Source organism: Miniopterus natalensis, chromosome X (genome assembly GCF_054644295.1).
Source record: "Miniopterus natalensis isolate mMinNat1 chromosome X, mMinNat1.hap1, whole genome shotgun sequence".
Taxonomy (NCBI): Eukaryota; Metazoa; Chordata; class Mammalia; order Chiroptera; family Miniopteridae; genus Miniopterus; species Miniopterus natalensis.
Window position 1 is genome coordinate 57,606,653 of NC_142103.1, and position 16,100 is coordinate 57,622,752.

General features: G+C 50.5%; 3 protein-coding genes across 5 annotated transcripts; 2 read left to right on the forward strand and 1 right to left on the reverse strand.

Annotated features, from left to right (window-relative positions):
- Positions 1–1,471: 1,471 nt before the first annotated feature.
- IL2RG (interleukin 2 receptor subunit gamma) lies at positions 1,472–4,789 on the forward strand. Of its 3 annotated transcripts, none has more exons than XM_087829536.1 (8): positions 1,472–1,610; positions 1,794–1,947; positions 2,170–2,354; positions 2,562–2,701; positions 3,104–3,266; positions 3,823–3,928; positions 4,176–4,245; positions 4,587–4,789. In XM_087829536.1, exons 1-8 carry the CDS (start codon positions 1,472–1,474, stop codon positions 4,770–4,772), a joined length of 1,143 nt encoding a protein of 380 aa, XP_087685662.1. In that variant the 3' UTR covers positions 4,773–4,789. The 3 variants fall into 3 exon arrangements, with proteins under 3 accessions (XP_087685662.1, XP_087685663.1, XP_016062906.1); XM_087829537.1 differs by having other exon boundaries at positions 1,854–1,947; XM_016207420.2 differs by having other exon boundaries at positions 1,472–1,586; positions 3,832–3,928.
- A 799-nt stretch (positions 4,790–5,588) lies between these two features.
- CXHXorf65 (chromosome X CXorf65 homolog) lies at positions 5,589–7,368 on the forward strand. Its single transcript, XM_016207379.1, has 6 exons — positions 5,589–5,613; positions 5,734–5,820; positions 6,024–6,158; positions 6,477–6,545; positions 6,948–7,054; positions 7,255–7,368. The coding sequence occupies exons 1-6, from the start codon at positions 5,589–5,591 to the stop codon at positions 7,366–7,368; spliced, it is 537 nt and encodes a 178-aa protein (XP_016062865.1).
- Positions 7,369–8,032: 664 nt separating this feature from the next.
- Positions 8,033–15,098, reverse strand: FOXO4 (forkhead box O4). Its single transcript, XM_016207384.2, has 3 exons — positions 14,341–15,098; positions 9,809–10,868; positions 8,033–9,486 (listed from the first exon to the last, which is right to left on the reverse strand). Exons 1-3 carry the CDS (start codon positions 14,791–14,793, stop codon positions 9,479–9,481), a joined length of 1,521 nt encoding a protein of 506 aa, XP_016062870.1. The 5' UTR covers positions 14,794–15,098; the 3' UTR covers positions 8,033–9,478.
- Between the last annotated feature and the right edge of the window lie 1,002 nt (positions 15,099–16,100).

Below are 16,100 nucleotides of genomic sequence, written 5' to 3' on the forward strand. Positions count from 1 at the left end.
GTCTTCAATTGGTGGATGAGGAGGCTGATTTTCAGAGTGGAAGTTCATTTGCTCTATATTATACAGCTACTGAGTAACAGCTGAGACTAGGATTTTTTTTTGACTCTTGAACCAATATTCTTTCAATGACATGAGAAAAGACACAGTACTATAATAAAAGGAACAAATTACAATAAAAAAAAACAAAACTAGCAAATAACAAATAAAAATAATAAAATCCTATTGACTCACAGTGGGTAGACAAATTAATTCTGACTGGGGAGAAGAAACATCCTGCTTGGAGGAGGTAATATTTGAGCTAACCTTGAGGAATTTTAATACACAGAAAATTAGGGTTGGTTAGAACATAAGCACAGTGCCTGGCACATACTAAAGGCTCAGTAAGTGTTTGCTGAATGAACAACTCTTGTAAATAGTCTCTCCAATCAGCTCTGTGTTTGGGGGAAGATAAAGCTGGCAATAGGATGACTGGGAATCCAACCCACAACCTTGGCATATCAGGACAATGCTCTAACCAACTGAGCTACCTGGGCTGGGGCAGAGAGCAGCGGGGCTTTAGAAAGGGAGGCCAATTGGTGAGTTCTAGTAAGAATCATGACTCGAGGGAATGAAAGGCTGATTTAGCACAGTGGCTGTGCTCATGGAAAGGAGGACACTGCTGGGAGAAACACCACAGAAAATAGAGCTGATTGGATTCTCAGGGTGAGAGAGAGGGAGGAATTGGAGATGACTTTGAGGTCTCAAGTCTGGGTGACTGAGAGGGTGATGATACCATTAACTGAGATAGGGAACACAGGAAGGGAAGCAGAGTAAGGGGAAGATGAGGAGTTTGAAGCTAGTATTGTTGTTCCTCCATTTCCAGAATCTACTTCTAAGTCAGACTTCCTCACCAGTCTCAACAGGAACCCAGCTCAGCTAGGAACTAAGGATGGATATTCTGGTTTGGATTAGGTGGAGGAAAGATAGCTATATATGTGCCCACAGGAGTGAATACTGTATTTTCCATCTAGCTAAGACAGTAGAGCTTTGACAGTGTTTTCAGGGTGGCTGAGCTAAGGAAGGAGCATGGCACAGGATGGGGAAGTGGTTCAGACCCTCCTATATAGGATAAAATGATTTCAATGAGAAGGAGGTTGGGAATGGTGGTGATGGTAGTAGTAATAAGATCCTTCCCAGGATCTAGGTGGTCTAAGGATTCTTGAGTTTGTGACAATATTGTATACTCAGCCTACTTAACACCACTTCACAGCCAGGTGGTGTTACACCTACAGATTAGATCAACACGTAATCTCCCAGAAGACTCAGCCTGTGTCATAGCACACTTTTGCCACACCCTCTGTAAAGCCCTGGTTTCTAAGGTTCTTTCCACCGGAAGCTATGACAGAAGGAAATGTATGGGTAGGGAGGGGTAGTGGGTGAGGGGCCCAGGTTCCTGACACAGTACACCCAGGGGACGAAGAGCAAGAGTGCCATGTTGAAGAAACCATTGCCACTCAGATTCCTCTTATTCCTGCAGCTGCTTCTGCTGGGGATAGGGCTGACCTCAACAGTCCTCACGTCCAATGGGAATGAAGACATCACAGCTGGTGGGAAACCTGGGATTGGAAGGGGTTGGTGAGAAGGGCGGCTGTGGGAAGGGGCCATACAGAAATCTGGAACCTGCCACGACATAACAAGGATGCAGGCAGAATTAAGAGCACTGGGGGGAGGGCAGGGGAAGGGTTCCCTGCCTCACACTTTCTTCTAACCATCATTTCTTCTCTCCCCCCCCCTTTATTTTCTCCCCAACCTAGATTTCTTCCTGACCTCTACGCCTCCTGGGACCCTCAATGTTTCCACCTTGCCCCTCCCAGAGGTTCAGTGTTTTGTATTCAATGTCGAGTATATGAATTGCACTTGGAACAGCAGCTCTAAGCCTCAGCCCACCAACCTGACTCTGCACTATTGGTATGAGAAAGGAAGAGGGGATAGCACAGGGAACGAAGAGGAAGTTGGCTGGATATGAGAGACTGCATGGGAACCCAGAAAGAGGGTAGCTAGCATTCCAGGCTTCCCATTATTTTCTCATGGGGTTAAGTCATAAGTCAGTTCAGACAGGAGACTGGGCTATGGATGTCTGTAGTACCCAAGTTTACCCCACCGTTCCTCTTCCCTCCAACACTTCTCTAGGTATGAGAACTCTGACCATGACAAAGTCCAGGAGTGTGGCCACTATCTATACTCTTCAGAGATTACATCTGGCTGTTGGTTGGGGAAAGAGGAGATCCATCTCTACCATACATTCGTTGTCCAGCTCCAGGACCCACAGGAACCTAGGAGGAAGACCAAAAAGAGGCTAAAACTGCAGGATCTGGGTAATTTGGAAAGGGGCTCAAGAGTTCAGGGATATTGTAGGGCATTTAAGTATATAGAGTGGTGTTCTTTCACCATAAGGGTGCCTGGGCAGAAAGGAAGAGGTGAGGGTTTGGGATGGGGAAGGGAGAAGGGATCAGGAGCACTACCTTCAGGACCCTGACTTGTCTAGGCCAGGGGAATGACCACACTCACACACATATCTCCAGTGATTCCCTGGGCTCCAGAGAACCTAACCCTTCACAACCTGAGTGAATCCCAGCTAGAACTGAGGTGGAGCAACAGATACTTGGACCACTGTTTGGAGCATCTGGTGCAGTACCGGAGTGACCGGGACCGCAGCTGGACTGTGAGTGACTGGGGATATGAATGTAGCAGCTAAGACCAAGCAAGTGGGAATAAAGAATTCAATCAGTTAAACGGCCAAGCTCCTGTTCTTTTCCTTCCAGTTCCCCTGCCCACCCTCTGCCCTCCTCCAACTCCTTTCCCTACCATCACCAGTGGGTTTTCATTAGGGTTTTCCTACCTGTACTTTTCCCAGCACCAGACAGACAAGTAAACCTAAGGAAGCCTTTAAGGGATCTGGAAAGAGGCATTAGATTCTAGTCAGTGAAGGGAGCAGTGTAACTTGAGTAGTTTAGAGGAGGGAGGAACTGGGAAGAACCAGAAGATGACATGGGGGAGGGGCAGCAGTTTTAATTCTCCCTTCTTTTATAGACACCATCTTTTCCCCACCCTCTTTCTCCCCAAGGAACAGTCGGTGGACCACAGACGTAGTTTCTCCCTGCCTAGTGTGGATGGGCAGAAACTCTACACGTTTCGTGTTCGGAGTCGCCATAACCCACTCTGTGGAAGTGCTCAGCATTGGAGTGAATGGAGTCACCCGATCTACTGGGGCAGCCATACTTTAAAGGGTAAAATGGACCTAATGCCTCACCCTGACCCATGAGCCCAGCACCTCAGCCTTTCTAGCACCACTATCTTTTACTCTACCTCCCTATCCCTAAGCTCTCAAATTTTGTGGTCCATCTCCCCTCACAGTTCAACCCCAACCCCCAGGAAGCAGGGGTTTTCTGTGTAGGGTTGGGTGGATGTATTGTTAGATTAGGAGGATGGATTGAGGAGCCCAATGAGTGCTCAAATGGTAGATAGAATGTATAAGCTATCCCTACAGCATTCCCAGGAAGGCTGCATGATGAAGATGGCTTTGGAACCAGCCAAATCTCGGGTTTAAACCTACCTCTGCCATTTACTGCCTCTTTGATCTTGGGCACATCACTAACCTCTCTGATTGTCTTTCCTTGTCTGTAAAATGGAGATACTAATTGGTCCCTCCTCTCAGGAACTGTGAGGATTAATTATACGGAAAGTGTCTAGCACAGTGCCTGGCACCTAGTTGGGGCTTCACCAATGTTGGTATGTTGTAGGAGCATGACAAGTGTTAGGGCTCTTTTCCTCTCTTCTCCATAGAGTCCATAGAGCCCCCATCATTGTTTGCTCTGGAAGCTGTGCTCATCCCCCTTGGCTCCATAGGACTGATTATTAGCCTCATCTGTGTGTACTGCTGGCTGGAACGGTGAGACTCTGGGAATCCCAGAAAAAAGAGGTGGGGGTGGCTGGGAATAGTGGAGGAGGCTTAATACAGAAAAAGAGGGCAGTTCAGTAAGGAATGAGGGGTCACCCAAGTGGGCATGGTAATGGAAGGAAGCTGCAGGCACAGAGAACACAGAATCTCTTTATTCCATATGGGAGAACTGGAAGAAAAGGGTAATAAAAGAGCCTTACCAACGTATCCCTGCTCCGTCTTTCTCCCCCTACCTCAGGACCATGCCCAGAATTCCTACCCTCAAGAGCCTAGAGGATCTGGTTACCGAATACCACGGGAACTTTTCGGTGAGAACATTGGTCATAGGCAGACTGCAGTCTGTCAACTGCCTACTTCCTGCAGCAAGACAGACAGAGTATGGAGGGTAGAGGGGAGGGGAGGGGGCCCTGCACTAACTGTCAGGATGTGGCTGACGAACTGGGGGATGGGGTAGATGGAGAGAGACACATAGAACTAATTGTAGATTGGTTGAGGCAGATGGAAACAGTGGTATTGGGAGCCCAGGAATCTGTGTGTCCCTTCCGGAATCATAGTGGTGTAGACGTTTTGAGAGTTCCCTTGACACAGAGCCTGTGTCTTTTACTTCCTGCCCCTAATTGACCCCTGACCTGGAGCTATCTGTCTTTAGGCTTGGAGTGGTGTGTCTAAGGGACTGGCGGAGAGCCTGCAGCCAGACTACAGCGAAAGGCTCTGCCACGTCAGTGAGATTCCCACAAAAGGAGGTGCTCTAGGGGAGGGGCCTGGGGGCTCCCCCTGCAGCCAACATAGCCCCTACTGGGCTCCCCCATGTTATACCCTGAAACCTGAGCCCTGATACCCTGACAGAACCCCAGGGTCCTGTAGCCCTAAATTGTACTAATTTCCCCTCATCCAACCAGCCTGGGCCCAATGCTCCCCTCACACCAACTGTGGTTGATTTTGAGTTGTGTGCCCCCTATAACCGCCCCCTCATTCAATATCTTCTCCTTAAGAATTGCCCCTTTGCCTTGTACATGTTTGTCAATTCCCTCAATCCAGCCCTTCCTCTTCTTAAAATTCTTTCTCCCTCCCTCCCAACCTCCCTCTTTCCATCTACCCTTCAGTTGTTCCTGAATCAATAAGAAATAAAGTTTCTGTTGATAATCATCAAGAATGTCTGTTGTTGGGGCAGGGAGCAGGGAAAATGTGAGGTACAGTAAGGGTGGGGGCATGGTTCTGAGGGTAGGGAAAAGGAGTAGTAGACTCCTGCTGTGGAAGTAGTAGTACCACAAATTAACTAGAAAAAAGTATTGTTCCAGAAACTTAATTTTTCTCTAAGGTGTCCTTCTGGGGTCCAGTTTAGAGTTATATTTACCATGTTGCTCCCATTCCCAACAAATCTACAGGCCTCACCCAGGTTCTTCTCCCCTTATCCTTACTCCACCCTCTGCCACACATACCACTTCTGACCTCATAATCCCTCAATTGCAGCCTCAGGCCCCACCCCTAGCGATGTTGGTTATCCACAGCTGCCAATAGCTCTCTCCTGTCTGCCTGGTCTGGGCTTCCTCAGGCAATGTAATCCATCTGCCTCTCCAGTCCCCTGACCCCATGGATCCCCCAAGGCCTCCAGAACACCCTCTATCTTCATGACTCATCAGCTCTTGAGAGCATGTTCATCTACATCAAATATGGAGGTGAGGGGGCATCACGGAGCTGGAGTCTGTTTGTAGAGCTGGGAAGGTCTAAGGGCAGTGGAGATCATAGGGATGGTATAATTGGAGAGGGGTCACATGCTCCACCCCATCTCTTCTTAGATAATCAGCATTTTATTGTCAATATCAATTGTGCTGTCCACCGGTTGCTGCATTACACCCGCAGTAAAGTGGGGTTGGCTAAAACAGGTGAGGAGTTCGGGGAGGGGTCTAATGGCCAAGGGTCAGAAGTAGTAGAGTCATCTCAGGCCTCCAAGTCCTCCTGCTGGCAAGAAGAGAGCTGCTTGAATCCTGATAGCTTCCTCCAGCCCATTCTGGTTAGGATCATTGGCCCCTTTTGTCCCCACTCTCCTTCCTGAGCTGCCCCAATTACCCCTGTGGCTTCCCTCCAGACACCATTGATTTGTGTGATGAAACGGGAACAATGAAGTTGTTTTTCCTGATGAAGATCCCTGGAGACTATGCCAGCAAATTCCTTACAGCTCGAAACACCTACTACGTTTGTAGGGTGGCACGTGGGACACCAGGTAGAGTCTTGGGAGCATTCCCCAGAGATAGAACAAGGTCCTCAGGACGGATTATGGAACTTGTCCTTAAAATAGGGCACCCTCAACCAGATCCAACTGACCATCTCTAGTCAGCCTAAGAAGGGGCACTGCCTGTTGCAATAGGTTAGGTTCACACGTACCATGCCCCTCACCTTATCCTAGGGATGGATCTAAGGGGAGGAAATTAGGTAAACCAGCTCAAGGTAGTCTTGAGCATTAGGGTCCTGAAATCTTGGGCTTTGGAAGAGTAGAGACTGGGTGACAGGTACTGGGGATAGCACACTGCTATATTCACAGGAACTCAACTTGCGAATGCCTACCTAGCTTTTGTGCCCCTCCTGAAGAATCCAGAACACACGCTACTTGGTAAGAAGCATGGTGGAGAAACTGTACATAGCTGATGATGGAGAATATAGGGCGGGACTGGTGTCATGCAGTAAGTAGGATCACAAGATCCTAGGAAAAGGCGAATAGGATCTAGGTCCACTTTAGGAGGGATGCTTAACTCAAACCAAGTGGAGTGTGCATGTGTCATTCACCCTTCCCCCATTTATCGGTCATCTTCTCAGTATATCTCCCTATCACCACCTCATCATTTCCATCTTTCCCCTCATCCTTTTCTCTTGGCGCTTAGGCACCTTCAGGTCAGTCCTCAGACTAACTTTAGGCTGGATTGCTCCAAATGATCATTTGAATGATGGGAGGGACAGGATGGGTAGGTAAGGTCTCTAGTCCTCAGAGGTAGGGGGGGCTTTTCCTGGTTTCTAGATGCCTTGCGCACTCAATGTGACATGCTGGAGAGGAGTAGACTGAAAATGCTTAGACTCCAAGAAGCCAAGAAAGCCGTTAAAATTGATTCCTCTGTGAACCTTCCAGTAAGACTCCCCAAATCTGGTCTGTCCCAGCACTCCATTATCCCCACCAGTCAACCAGGCTCCTCTACCATGGCCCTCTGGGATAAATTTCCTTTCCAAATCCAATATCCATGCCCAAGACCTGCCTTTAGCCCTAGTTTGTAGCAAGCTTCCTTACACGAACTGAAATTCTTTATCTGAGTGACCCTTTCCTTTTCCAGTCCAAAACAGGTGAAGACAAGAACGCTCGCAAGCTCCCTCGCAAGGGTCCATTCCAAAAGACCAGGGCAGGCTTTCTCAGTAAGAAGGGAAAACAGACTAAAAAAATAAAGTGACCAAGTGAGAGCAGCAATACTAGGTATGAAATTACTGGAATTTAATGTGAGGTTCCTTTTCAAGAGACTCCTTCTCCCAGTATCTGCTGGGAGGCTTAAGAGTGTCCCAGGCAGCATGGAGGCTCTGAGAGTGGGTAGGAGGGGCAGGAGAGGGCTGGGGTGTGCACATGGGTGAGGGTGAGTAAAGACTTTGAAGTCTAGCCCGGCTGGGCGTGGCTCAGAGGTTGAGCATTGACCTAGGATCCAGGAGATCGGGGTTCGATTCCCGGTCAGGGCACATGCCTGGGTTGCGGGCTCCATCAATGACCCTCTCATCATTGATGTTTCTGTCTCTCCCTCTCCTTTCCTCTCTCTGAAATCAATAAAGATATATTAAAAAAAAAAAAAAAAAAGACTTTGAAGTCTAGTACAATGCGCCTTTGAGGGACAGTGGGATAGAGTAGGGGATGGGGTCTTTTCCAGCCAGACTACTAGAGGACGCCTATCACAGCCTGCTTGGGTTAGGTGGCTGACTGGTCACTTCCCTTCCCCTCACCCCCACCTCCTCCCCCTGCTGAAATTCCCCCACCTCCACCTCTCAGCCTCTGGGCAGTCCCGCCAAACCACTGCCTTTTCCCCTCCCTCCCCCTTGTTTGAGGGGGGCAGCAAGGCAGCAGAAACCAGAGCTGGTTATAGTCATTTATTGAATTTATTCATTTATTGATTTGACACACTTCCCCACTCCAATCTAGCACATGATACAATCTGGGTAGGCCAGGCGCTGACACAGGAAATGATGGGAACCCACAGCAGGGGTGGGGGAGGGGACAACGCAAAGGAGACTGAGGGAGGGGCTGCTTTGGGGCTGGGGTGGAGGAGCCCCAGATGGCCTCCCTGGCAGGTGCTAGTAAACCTGATCCACATTCCCCTCCATCCCAGCTCATTTCCCAGACCCTCAGCCAAGCTCCCCAGATCCCCTTTCCCTGTTCTGCCCCTCCCCCTGCCTGCCACCACACACACACTTCCACATAACCCCTGTAGTCAAGCAAGGGGAAGAAGGGCAGGGACAGCTGTCAGGGGCCTTGAACAGGGAGGTCTCTGTGCCTAACTTTACCACCCTAAATCCTTCCCTCCTTCTGTTCCCCCTCCCACCCCCTTCCCAGGCCACAAACTAATTCCAGGCCTTCAATGTACGCTCTCACTGTAGCACTAACCCACAGCTGGTCAAGGAAGAGTGTGGCTGCATCCCAACACCACACACTCCTTGGCACAAGGAGGTAGAATGTGGAGGGGGAGCTGGCTTAGTTTTTTCCTTAGGGAAAGTCTGAGCTGGTTGTGCACCGACCTTGTTCTAGACCTGGTTCACGTGGGAGTGCCTCCCCTTGCTCAGTACTGCTTCTCACTGCTGCTCTCCTGCCCATGCCCCCCTTCTCCATGCTTCCCCCAGTAATGTCTGTAGTGTTTACAACATGTCACTATGATAAAGCCTTAAGAAAGAAAAAAGCATTCTCTCCATCACTAGCACCTTGCCACTGTTAAAAATCTCTATATTTGTGTTTATAGATCTTTAAAAGTTTATATAAAGCCTTCTGTTATCTGCAGTCTTCCAAGGGTCAATTGGCCTGGTGAGCCACTCCAGTGCTCAGACCTTGGCCCTTCCAGGTCCCCACTACTCCCCCGGCTCAATGGCCTAAGAGGCCACTGCATTAAAAACCCCAGGTTCAACCTAGCCTGGACCAGCTCAGATAAGACGCTACAAAAATTCCTGCTCCCAAAGGCAGGGGTAAGGCCACTGGTGACTTCACATTTCCAACAGCATTGCCCACCCCTGCTATAAAGCCTAGAGGGTGGAAATAGGGGAAGCCAAGGATGGCTCCCAAGAGGGGGCCTTACCCCCTAATTGGCACAGTGAGAATAACCCCCCTCCTTTTCCCCCACCCCTTTCCCTCCCCACATAGTTCCCATATGGGGCATCTTTATCTTTATAAATTTCCTCAACACCTGTGTGAGTAGACCCCACCCTAGCTCTAAAGCAGGGTCCCAAATTCCCGGGGGGGGGGCCAAGGGTAAAAAGTGGATATGGGCACCCCTGGCTCCCTCTGAAGCAGGGGACAAAGCTTCCAGCAATGGCTCAGGGATCTGTGGGAAGAAGAAACAAAAGACAAAGTAAGAGACTCATCTGGGACATGACCATGTTCCACCATCATGGTCCATACCAAGGAAAACAGAAACAGCCCCTCTCCCACCTCTCCTGTGCTACCTGGTAGGGGTGGGCATTGCTGAGGGGTCTGAAAGTCCCATCGGGAAATTTCCACTCTAAAATAACATCCTCCCTTCAATTCTCCAGGAGCTCCACCTACTCTTTGTTCTAAGTCTCCCCCTTGCTCAGATTGTGGAAGTAGCTGGGCACCTGGGAGTGGGCATAGGTTGTGAGATGCTATTGTGATTAGGGGTGTAGTACCTGGCTCGAAGTTGAAGTCCAGTCCCTCGTCCCCATCCATGAGGTCACTGATGATGTTATCCATGTCACACTCCAGGTTCTCCAGATACATATCAAGATCGAGATCCTGAGGCATTCTGGCTTGGCTTGTAGCTTCAGTAGAGGGTGTGAGCACAGGAGTCCCCAGGGTCTTGGGGATGGGAACACCCGCCATGACTGGAGGCGGTGCTATCATTGGAAGGGGGGGAACCAGACTGCTGGGGCCTGGAGCCTCTGGGGGCTTGGGACACAGGCCAACTCCTGTGGCTAACTTACTGGAGGAAGGTATGCCCCCCAACAACAGAAGTGTGGGAGCCTGGGACAGAATGGGGTCTACCTGGGTCATGAGGACATCGGCAGGGGGTGGTGGTGTATCAGAGGTGAACAGGGCCTCCAGGGACTGGGAGCTTGAGAAGCACCCCTCTCCTGCTGATAGGGGCCCCTCTGCTGGGCTGAAGAGGGAGGTGCTGTAGGTATGTAAGGGGCCGGTAACCCCAGGATGCTGCAAAGAGAAGCCAGAGAGACTACTCCGAGAGAGCAGGGAATGGGAAGATGTTATATTGAGCCCATCTAACAGCTCTAGGTCTTCCTTTAGGGTGGGAGGGACACCCCCTGCATAGCTGCTGACCGAGGCTGGCATTTCCTCCGCAGCCAGCACCTCAGATTCTGGCCTCAGCGGGGAGAGCCGGGTGCTGACAGTGCTAGCATTTGAACTGCTTCGTGGACGGAAGGTGGTCCACACATCAGCTTCCTCGCGGTTTCGAGAGCAAGGGCTGCCTGACCACTTGGCAAAGTGGCCAACAGGGCTCGTCGGAGTGGCACCTTCAGGTGGAGCAGGCAGCACAGTTGGTTTCTTCTTGGGTGCTTTGCTGCGGCCCCGGAGCAGCTTGCTGCTGCTATCCATGGAGGCTGCCCTGCGGCGGGGTGCCTTGCCGCTCTTGCCACCCTCGGGGTTCAGCATCCACCAAGAGCTCTTGCCAGTAGCCTCATTGTGAACCTTGATGAACTTGCTGTGCAGGGACAGGTTGTGGCGGATGGAGTTCTGGAGAGGGCAGAGGCAGCAGGAAAGGGGCATGAGTGGTGTATAGGGGTGGTCAGTGGCCCACAGTCCAATCTAAAAGGATGCTGGGACACAGTGATATGGGGCATTCCTGGAGACTCAAAGCTAGTCAAATACAGGGGGAAAAGAGGCAAAGGTAGGGGTGGGGTTTGGGGAAGAGACCACATACAGTTCCTACCCGGAAGACAAGCTGCTCAGTCTCAGCTCCAGAATTCTCAGCACAGGGACACCAGAGACAAGCTAACAACCTACTGCAGAGGGCAGGGCACCCACCCTGGAAAAGCTCATAAAATTAAACTCCTCCCAAGTCTCTGGGGGGCTGTCTGGGCCTGGGGGTCATCAGGGAGATGCACTCCTGGTTCAGCAAGAACTAGGCTCAGATGGGAAAGAGCATTCCACAGCTCCACCCCTTTCCTTGAGTGCAGGCTTGGGTGGAGTTTACAGGACAGTGGCGCAACACCAGCCCAGGCTGACCCACCCTGTCCTGAGCCAGTTCTCTGAACAGGCTGAGGGGCTGGAACCTCAGCACAGCTGGTGCTCCACTCCCCATGGTGCATTTGCGCCCCAGCTTTCCAGAGGATTTGAAGATTCCTTGTTTCTGATTTCTCCCAATTTGAGGACACACGCCCTTAACTACATTTGGGCCAGGCTTCTCACTGTGCCTCAAATATACAAGGCACATTCCTCCCTCCCTCTCTCCTTGTCCCGGGAAAGAGCTCCCCTCTAAATTCTACTGGTTCGTCCAGACGAAGCTTAAGTCTCCTCTCTTATAAAGTGGCTGCTTGACTTCTGCAGGCAAATTTCTTGCAGAGTATTTTAAATCTCTCCCACACAATTTTAACCAATTTCTACTGTGTTCTTTACAGTTTCACAGAACTAGTCTCATAAAGTGTAAGCACCCAGGACACAGATCATCATCTATTCAGGCAGCACGCCCCAGTACTGCCTCTCCCTGTCAGAGTGCCAAGCTCCCGGTACATACTCAGGCTCCTGGTACAGAATCAATTATTTCTTTCCTGATCAGTGGGTGGCCCCCAGGTGACGGCAAAGCTCCCCTTGAGGCTCTGTTGGCTCTTGAGTGGCTTGGGTATTAAACGCTATGTGTTCTTCCTTCCTCTCTTGCTGCTGATATTCTGCTAGAGATAAGACTTTTTTCCCCCCAGGGGCCCAGAGAATGGAGATTGGCAGATTCTTGAGCCCCTAGAACACCTTATTTCTACTGGTTGCCCCAGGGTGGTTAAGCCATCCTTTTGTGCCCCCTAACCTCCCTTCTTTCCTATCTCTTTTCCCCCACTTCTCCTCAGGAATTTGTGTATAAGATCTCCAACCTTCGGGGCATTTGACCTCCCACATGGAGCTCTTTAGTGTTTAGAAATTCAGGAGAAGCCCAAAAGGGCTTGGAGCAACTAGGAGGCTGAGGTTATGGACAGTGAGACATTACTTCATGTGTTTCTGACTCCTCTAGATAAGGAGACCCTTTGCCTGGAGAAAGATGCTGAAGTAGCTTCTTGTTCCAGGGTTTTCTAGCTAAAGAACTCCTTGTCTCCCTGGGACCCTACAGTAATGCCACTTCAACTACTCTGGCTACGTTGACACTCTTAGTTCCTTCAAGGAACTACACTTGTTTATCCAGCCTGGGTTCTTAGTAACTGAGGACCACAGTGACTTCTGGCCCCATGATTTCCCCCCTTTTCAGCCTCTAACTTTGGGTCTACTGAGAAGGCCCATTCTTTTTCCTACTACTCCATATCCATGAGGCCCAATTCTTCATTCCCTCTTCTTTAGGAACTAGTACGTGGTACACCCGCCTACCTGGAGAGGTCAGCTCCCTAAGAGCCTATATTTCTTTCCTGTTGGAAGAGGGGTAACTGTTAACTGCTCCCCAAGCCACCTAAACTAAGCTTTCTTGTCCTAAGTGGGTGCCGCCCCCTGGTGGGGTGGTAGTAGCCTTGGCAAGTCACCAGTTAAGCCAGTTCAGGCATAAGGTCCCCTTGGAGTAGAGGTGGGGTGAGGACTGGGAGTGGGTGAGAACCTGGAGGCCCCAAGTTTGATGTGATTTGGCTTTGCCATCATTGCAATGAAGAGAATTTGGCAGCATGGACTAGCAGCAAGAGCATATGATTTATAGTTAGAACTGAGTTCAAGACCTCGTTCTACTGATATTAGGTGAATTTCCTAACCTTTCTAAACCTTAGTTTCCTAATACGTGAAATGTGAATCTCAGAATTGCTGTGAAGATTAATAAAAAATTTAAAAACCACTATTTAAACTAAAAGCCCCGTATAAGTGTAAATTACAAGGAAGGACTACACTCCCACAGCATAACTAACAACTCATGGTTATTTCTTCTACCCTGGAAAATCAACCCAAGGGAAAAGAAAAACAGCTGTGTAGGCTGGGTCCAAGGAGGGGAGCTCTTTATGAGCTGAGGCTGTGGTGTGGCAGTCTACCCAGAAATAGTGCCAAGGGTCTCAGTCAGCTGTCCTGTTTTCTGTTCTACCCAACCCCTAGGGCTACTGCAGATCTGATCCCTCAGTCTCTACCTAGGGGAAGACCCTCTCTTCTTTCAACCCTCTGTACTGTCTTGTATGCTGACCTTACCACTTACGGGCGAACAAGACATTAATAGGGGTTGAAGCTCTCCAATTTTGTGATTAAACCCCATATTTCTCAAGACAAGTTTTCAGAGCCTCTATCAAGATCTTTCCTCACAGTTTCTTCATGGAAAGCCAAAGAAATGCCCAATCTTGTGCTCTAAAGTCACAGCCCTATCTCTCTTTTTTTCTTCATGATGAATATTCCTCAACTTTTCCCCCAAACTTGGATAGCCCCTTACTAGGGAGAGTTTCTTGGCATTATCAGGTAAACTGAGACAGGCAGCAGTTCACAGCCTTTCTTTCTTAGTGGGTAAGATCGGCTACCTTACTCCGTGAATATAACTCTTTACCTTTTGCCAACTCCACTCTTTCTTCTCGGGTAGAGGAGTTCTAGAACAGAACCTCTACCCTGAGGCATTGGGAGGCAAGCAGGGAATCCAAGTAATCCCACAGGAATGGGAGAAAAGGTGTTGGGGTGGGCAGTAGGGGTGGAGGGAAGGCTAGGTTTATGTGGAGAACCCACATAGCTCCTGCAGTGCATAGGATAAAGACTTCTCTGTGGCAATAAGTGTTTGGGGCAGTCCAAGCCAACACTTGTGCTGGGAGTGTTGAGCAGTAAGCAGAGAATTCAATTTTCTCCAGGGCAAGGACAGTGTCTTATTCATCTGTAATCGTCCAGCATCAAGCACTGAGCATGGCATATACTGTCCTAAGTAAATGTTTGTCTAATTGACTACTGAAGGTGGATCTCTGTCTGGGGTGGGGATGGATGTAAAAGGGGTCCCAGAATAGTAGTAAGGAGGTAGGGGGCCCAGGGGCAGATGGTATTGGGATGGAGGTAAGGGGGTCAGAGTTACCTTCCATCCTGCTGAGCTGTTGCTGTCACCCTTGTCCTTGAAGTAGGGCACAGTGCGGACCATCCACTCATAGATCTGGGCGAGTGTCAGTCGCTTCTCTGGGGCGCTTTCAATGGCCTGGCTGATGAGTTCTGCATATGACTGATTTCCCCAGGCATTCCGGCGGGAGCCTCCCTTCCGAGGACCTGTGACAGCCCCCAGGATCCCGGGCTGGGGGCCCCCTGCCGGCTCTGGGAGCCTTGAGGGCAACAGGATTGGCTCTGGGCGCCCCTCCGTGTGTACCTTCTCTCCCAGACCTGGATCCACCTCGGGCGGTTCAGACGGCTGAGTAGCAAGCTCTGGTCGGGGAAGGGGCCAGGTGCAGGAGCGGGGACGACTCTGGGGTTCGAAGTCGGGATCGAGGTCTATGATCGCAGCAGCCTCTGTGGCTGAATTCTCATTACCTGGATCCATACGTGGAGCTAGACCTCTGCCGCTCAGCGTTCAGAGGAGCCTGCCACAGTCCCTCACGATGCCTCCCCCCAGGGGGGAAGCACCCAGGGCCAGGAGGCACATTCCTGCCAGTCCTCAGAAAGTCTCGAACTTCCCCCTCGTCCCCGAACCCTAGCCCACAAGCTGTCCCTTCCACACAATTCTGGTTCTCTTCGCGACTACAGCCTGCAGCCTCAGAGCTCTTTCTGAGACACCACCTGTAATCTCCGCCTAGCGAAGACACTTTTTCTCCAACCTCTCACTTAGCTTCCTGCTCTTTTAAACCTGAGGCACCGTAGCCCCTCATGCACTGCGCTCCCATCAGCGAAGGTCTCCTTAGCTGCAGTTCCCACCCCCTTTTAAGTTGCTGCCCCCCGGACACTCCTCCCAAATTTTCTCCACCCTGATCACTGCCCTCCCCCACGCCCCGCTCCCCCCTGCTCGTGTCACTTGCCCCTCCCCTGACTCCCCCTCCTCCGTTTCTTTCCTTCCCTCCACTTTTAAGGGGGTCTACGTCCCCTGCGCCCCAGCCTCTCTTATTCCAGAACCAATTCCTCTACCAACCCCCCCACCCCCCGCCCCCCGGGTTTCCCTTTTGTTTTGCTCCGAGCTGCAGCCCCCGCCTGACGTCTCTGTTTACCACTCGCCGGGGCAGCCATCTGCGCACGCGCCTAGAGAGCCAGTTGGGAAACCGAGTTCCTTAGTCCTGCCACTCAGCTCAGGCGTGAGGACTGCATTTCCCGTCCTGCTTCGCAGCCAGGAGCCGATAGGGGCGGTGAGAGAGCAGCGTGGCAGGATATCTGGAGGTGGAACCTTATTAGAGGTGGTTGCGGACTCTTTTTCATTTTCCTCCTTTCTTCCCTTTCCACCCCTTTCCTAGTGATTCGGCGGCACCTAGTTGGCCGTGCTGAGAGATGCTAGACTTTTCCTTCCATTGAAGAGAGGGCAGAGGAGAAAATGCACTCTCTACAAGAGGCAGAAAACGGAGAAGCTAAAAGCAAAGAACTGACTAGTAAACAGGATGTTAAGCCTGTTGAGGAGTTGGGTGACGGGCTTGTGTAACGTAAACAAATGGCTAGCTGATGATAGTGTCTCCCCCACCCTCTAATCCCCCTTACTCAGTTCACACTGACAGTGTGGTCGCTGACCAAGCAGTTTTCTCCATTGGCTCTTCTGGCCTCACCGTTAAATATTGATATCCTCCAGGAGCCTATTTTCCGGGGCTTCACTTCTCATTCAACAGGTCCCAAACTGAACTCATTTATCTGTTTCTGCACCCACACCCCTAT

Bases quoted from the DNA above. Each gene is read 5' to 3' on its own strand.
- IL2RG (XM_087829536.1), top strand. From the start codon at position 1,472: ATGTTGAAGAAACCATTGCCACTCAGATTCCTCTTATTCCTGCAGCTG. The intron at 3,267-3,822 runs GTAAAATGGACC...TCTTCTCCATAG, and splicing joins GGGCAGCCATACTTTAAAGG to AGTCCATAGAGCCCCCATCA. The intron at 3,929-4,175 runs GTGAGACTCTGG...CCCCTACCTCAG, and splicing joins GTGTACTGCTGGCTGGAACG to GACCATGCCCAGAATTCCTA.
- CXHXorf65 (XM_016207379.1), top strand. From the start codon at position 5,589: ATGTTCATCTACATCAAATATGGAG. The intron at 5,614-5,733 runs GTGAGGGGGCAT...ATCTCTTCTTAG, and splicing joins CATCTACATCAAATATGGAG to ATAATCAGCATTTTATTGTC. The intron at 7,055-7,254 runs GTAAGACTCCCC...TTCCTTTTCCAG, and splicing joins ATTCCTCTGTGAACCTTCCA to TCCAAAACAGGTGAAGACAA.
- FOXO4 (XM_016207384.2), bottom strand. From the start codon at position 14,793: ATGGATCCAGGTAATGAGAATTCAGCCACAGAGGCTGCTGCGATCATA. The intron at 10,869-14,340 runs GTAACTCTGACC...TGCCCTCTCCAG, and splicing joins ACAGCTCAGCAGGATGGAAG to AACTCCATCCGCCACAACCT.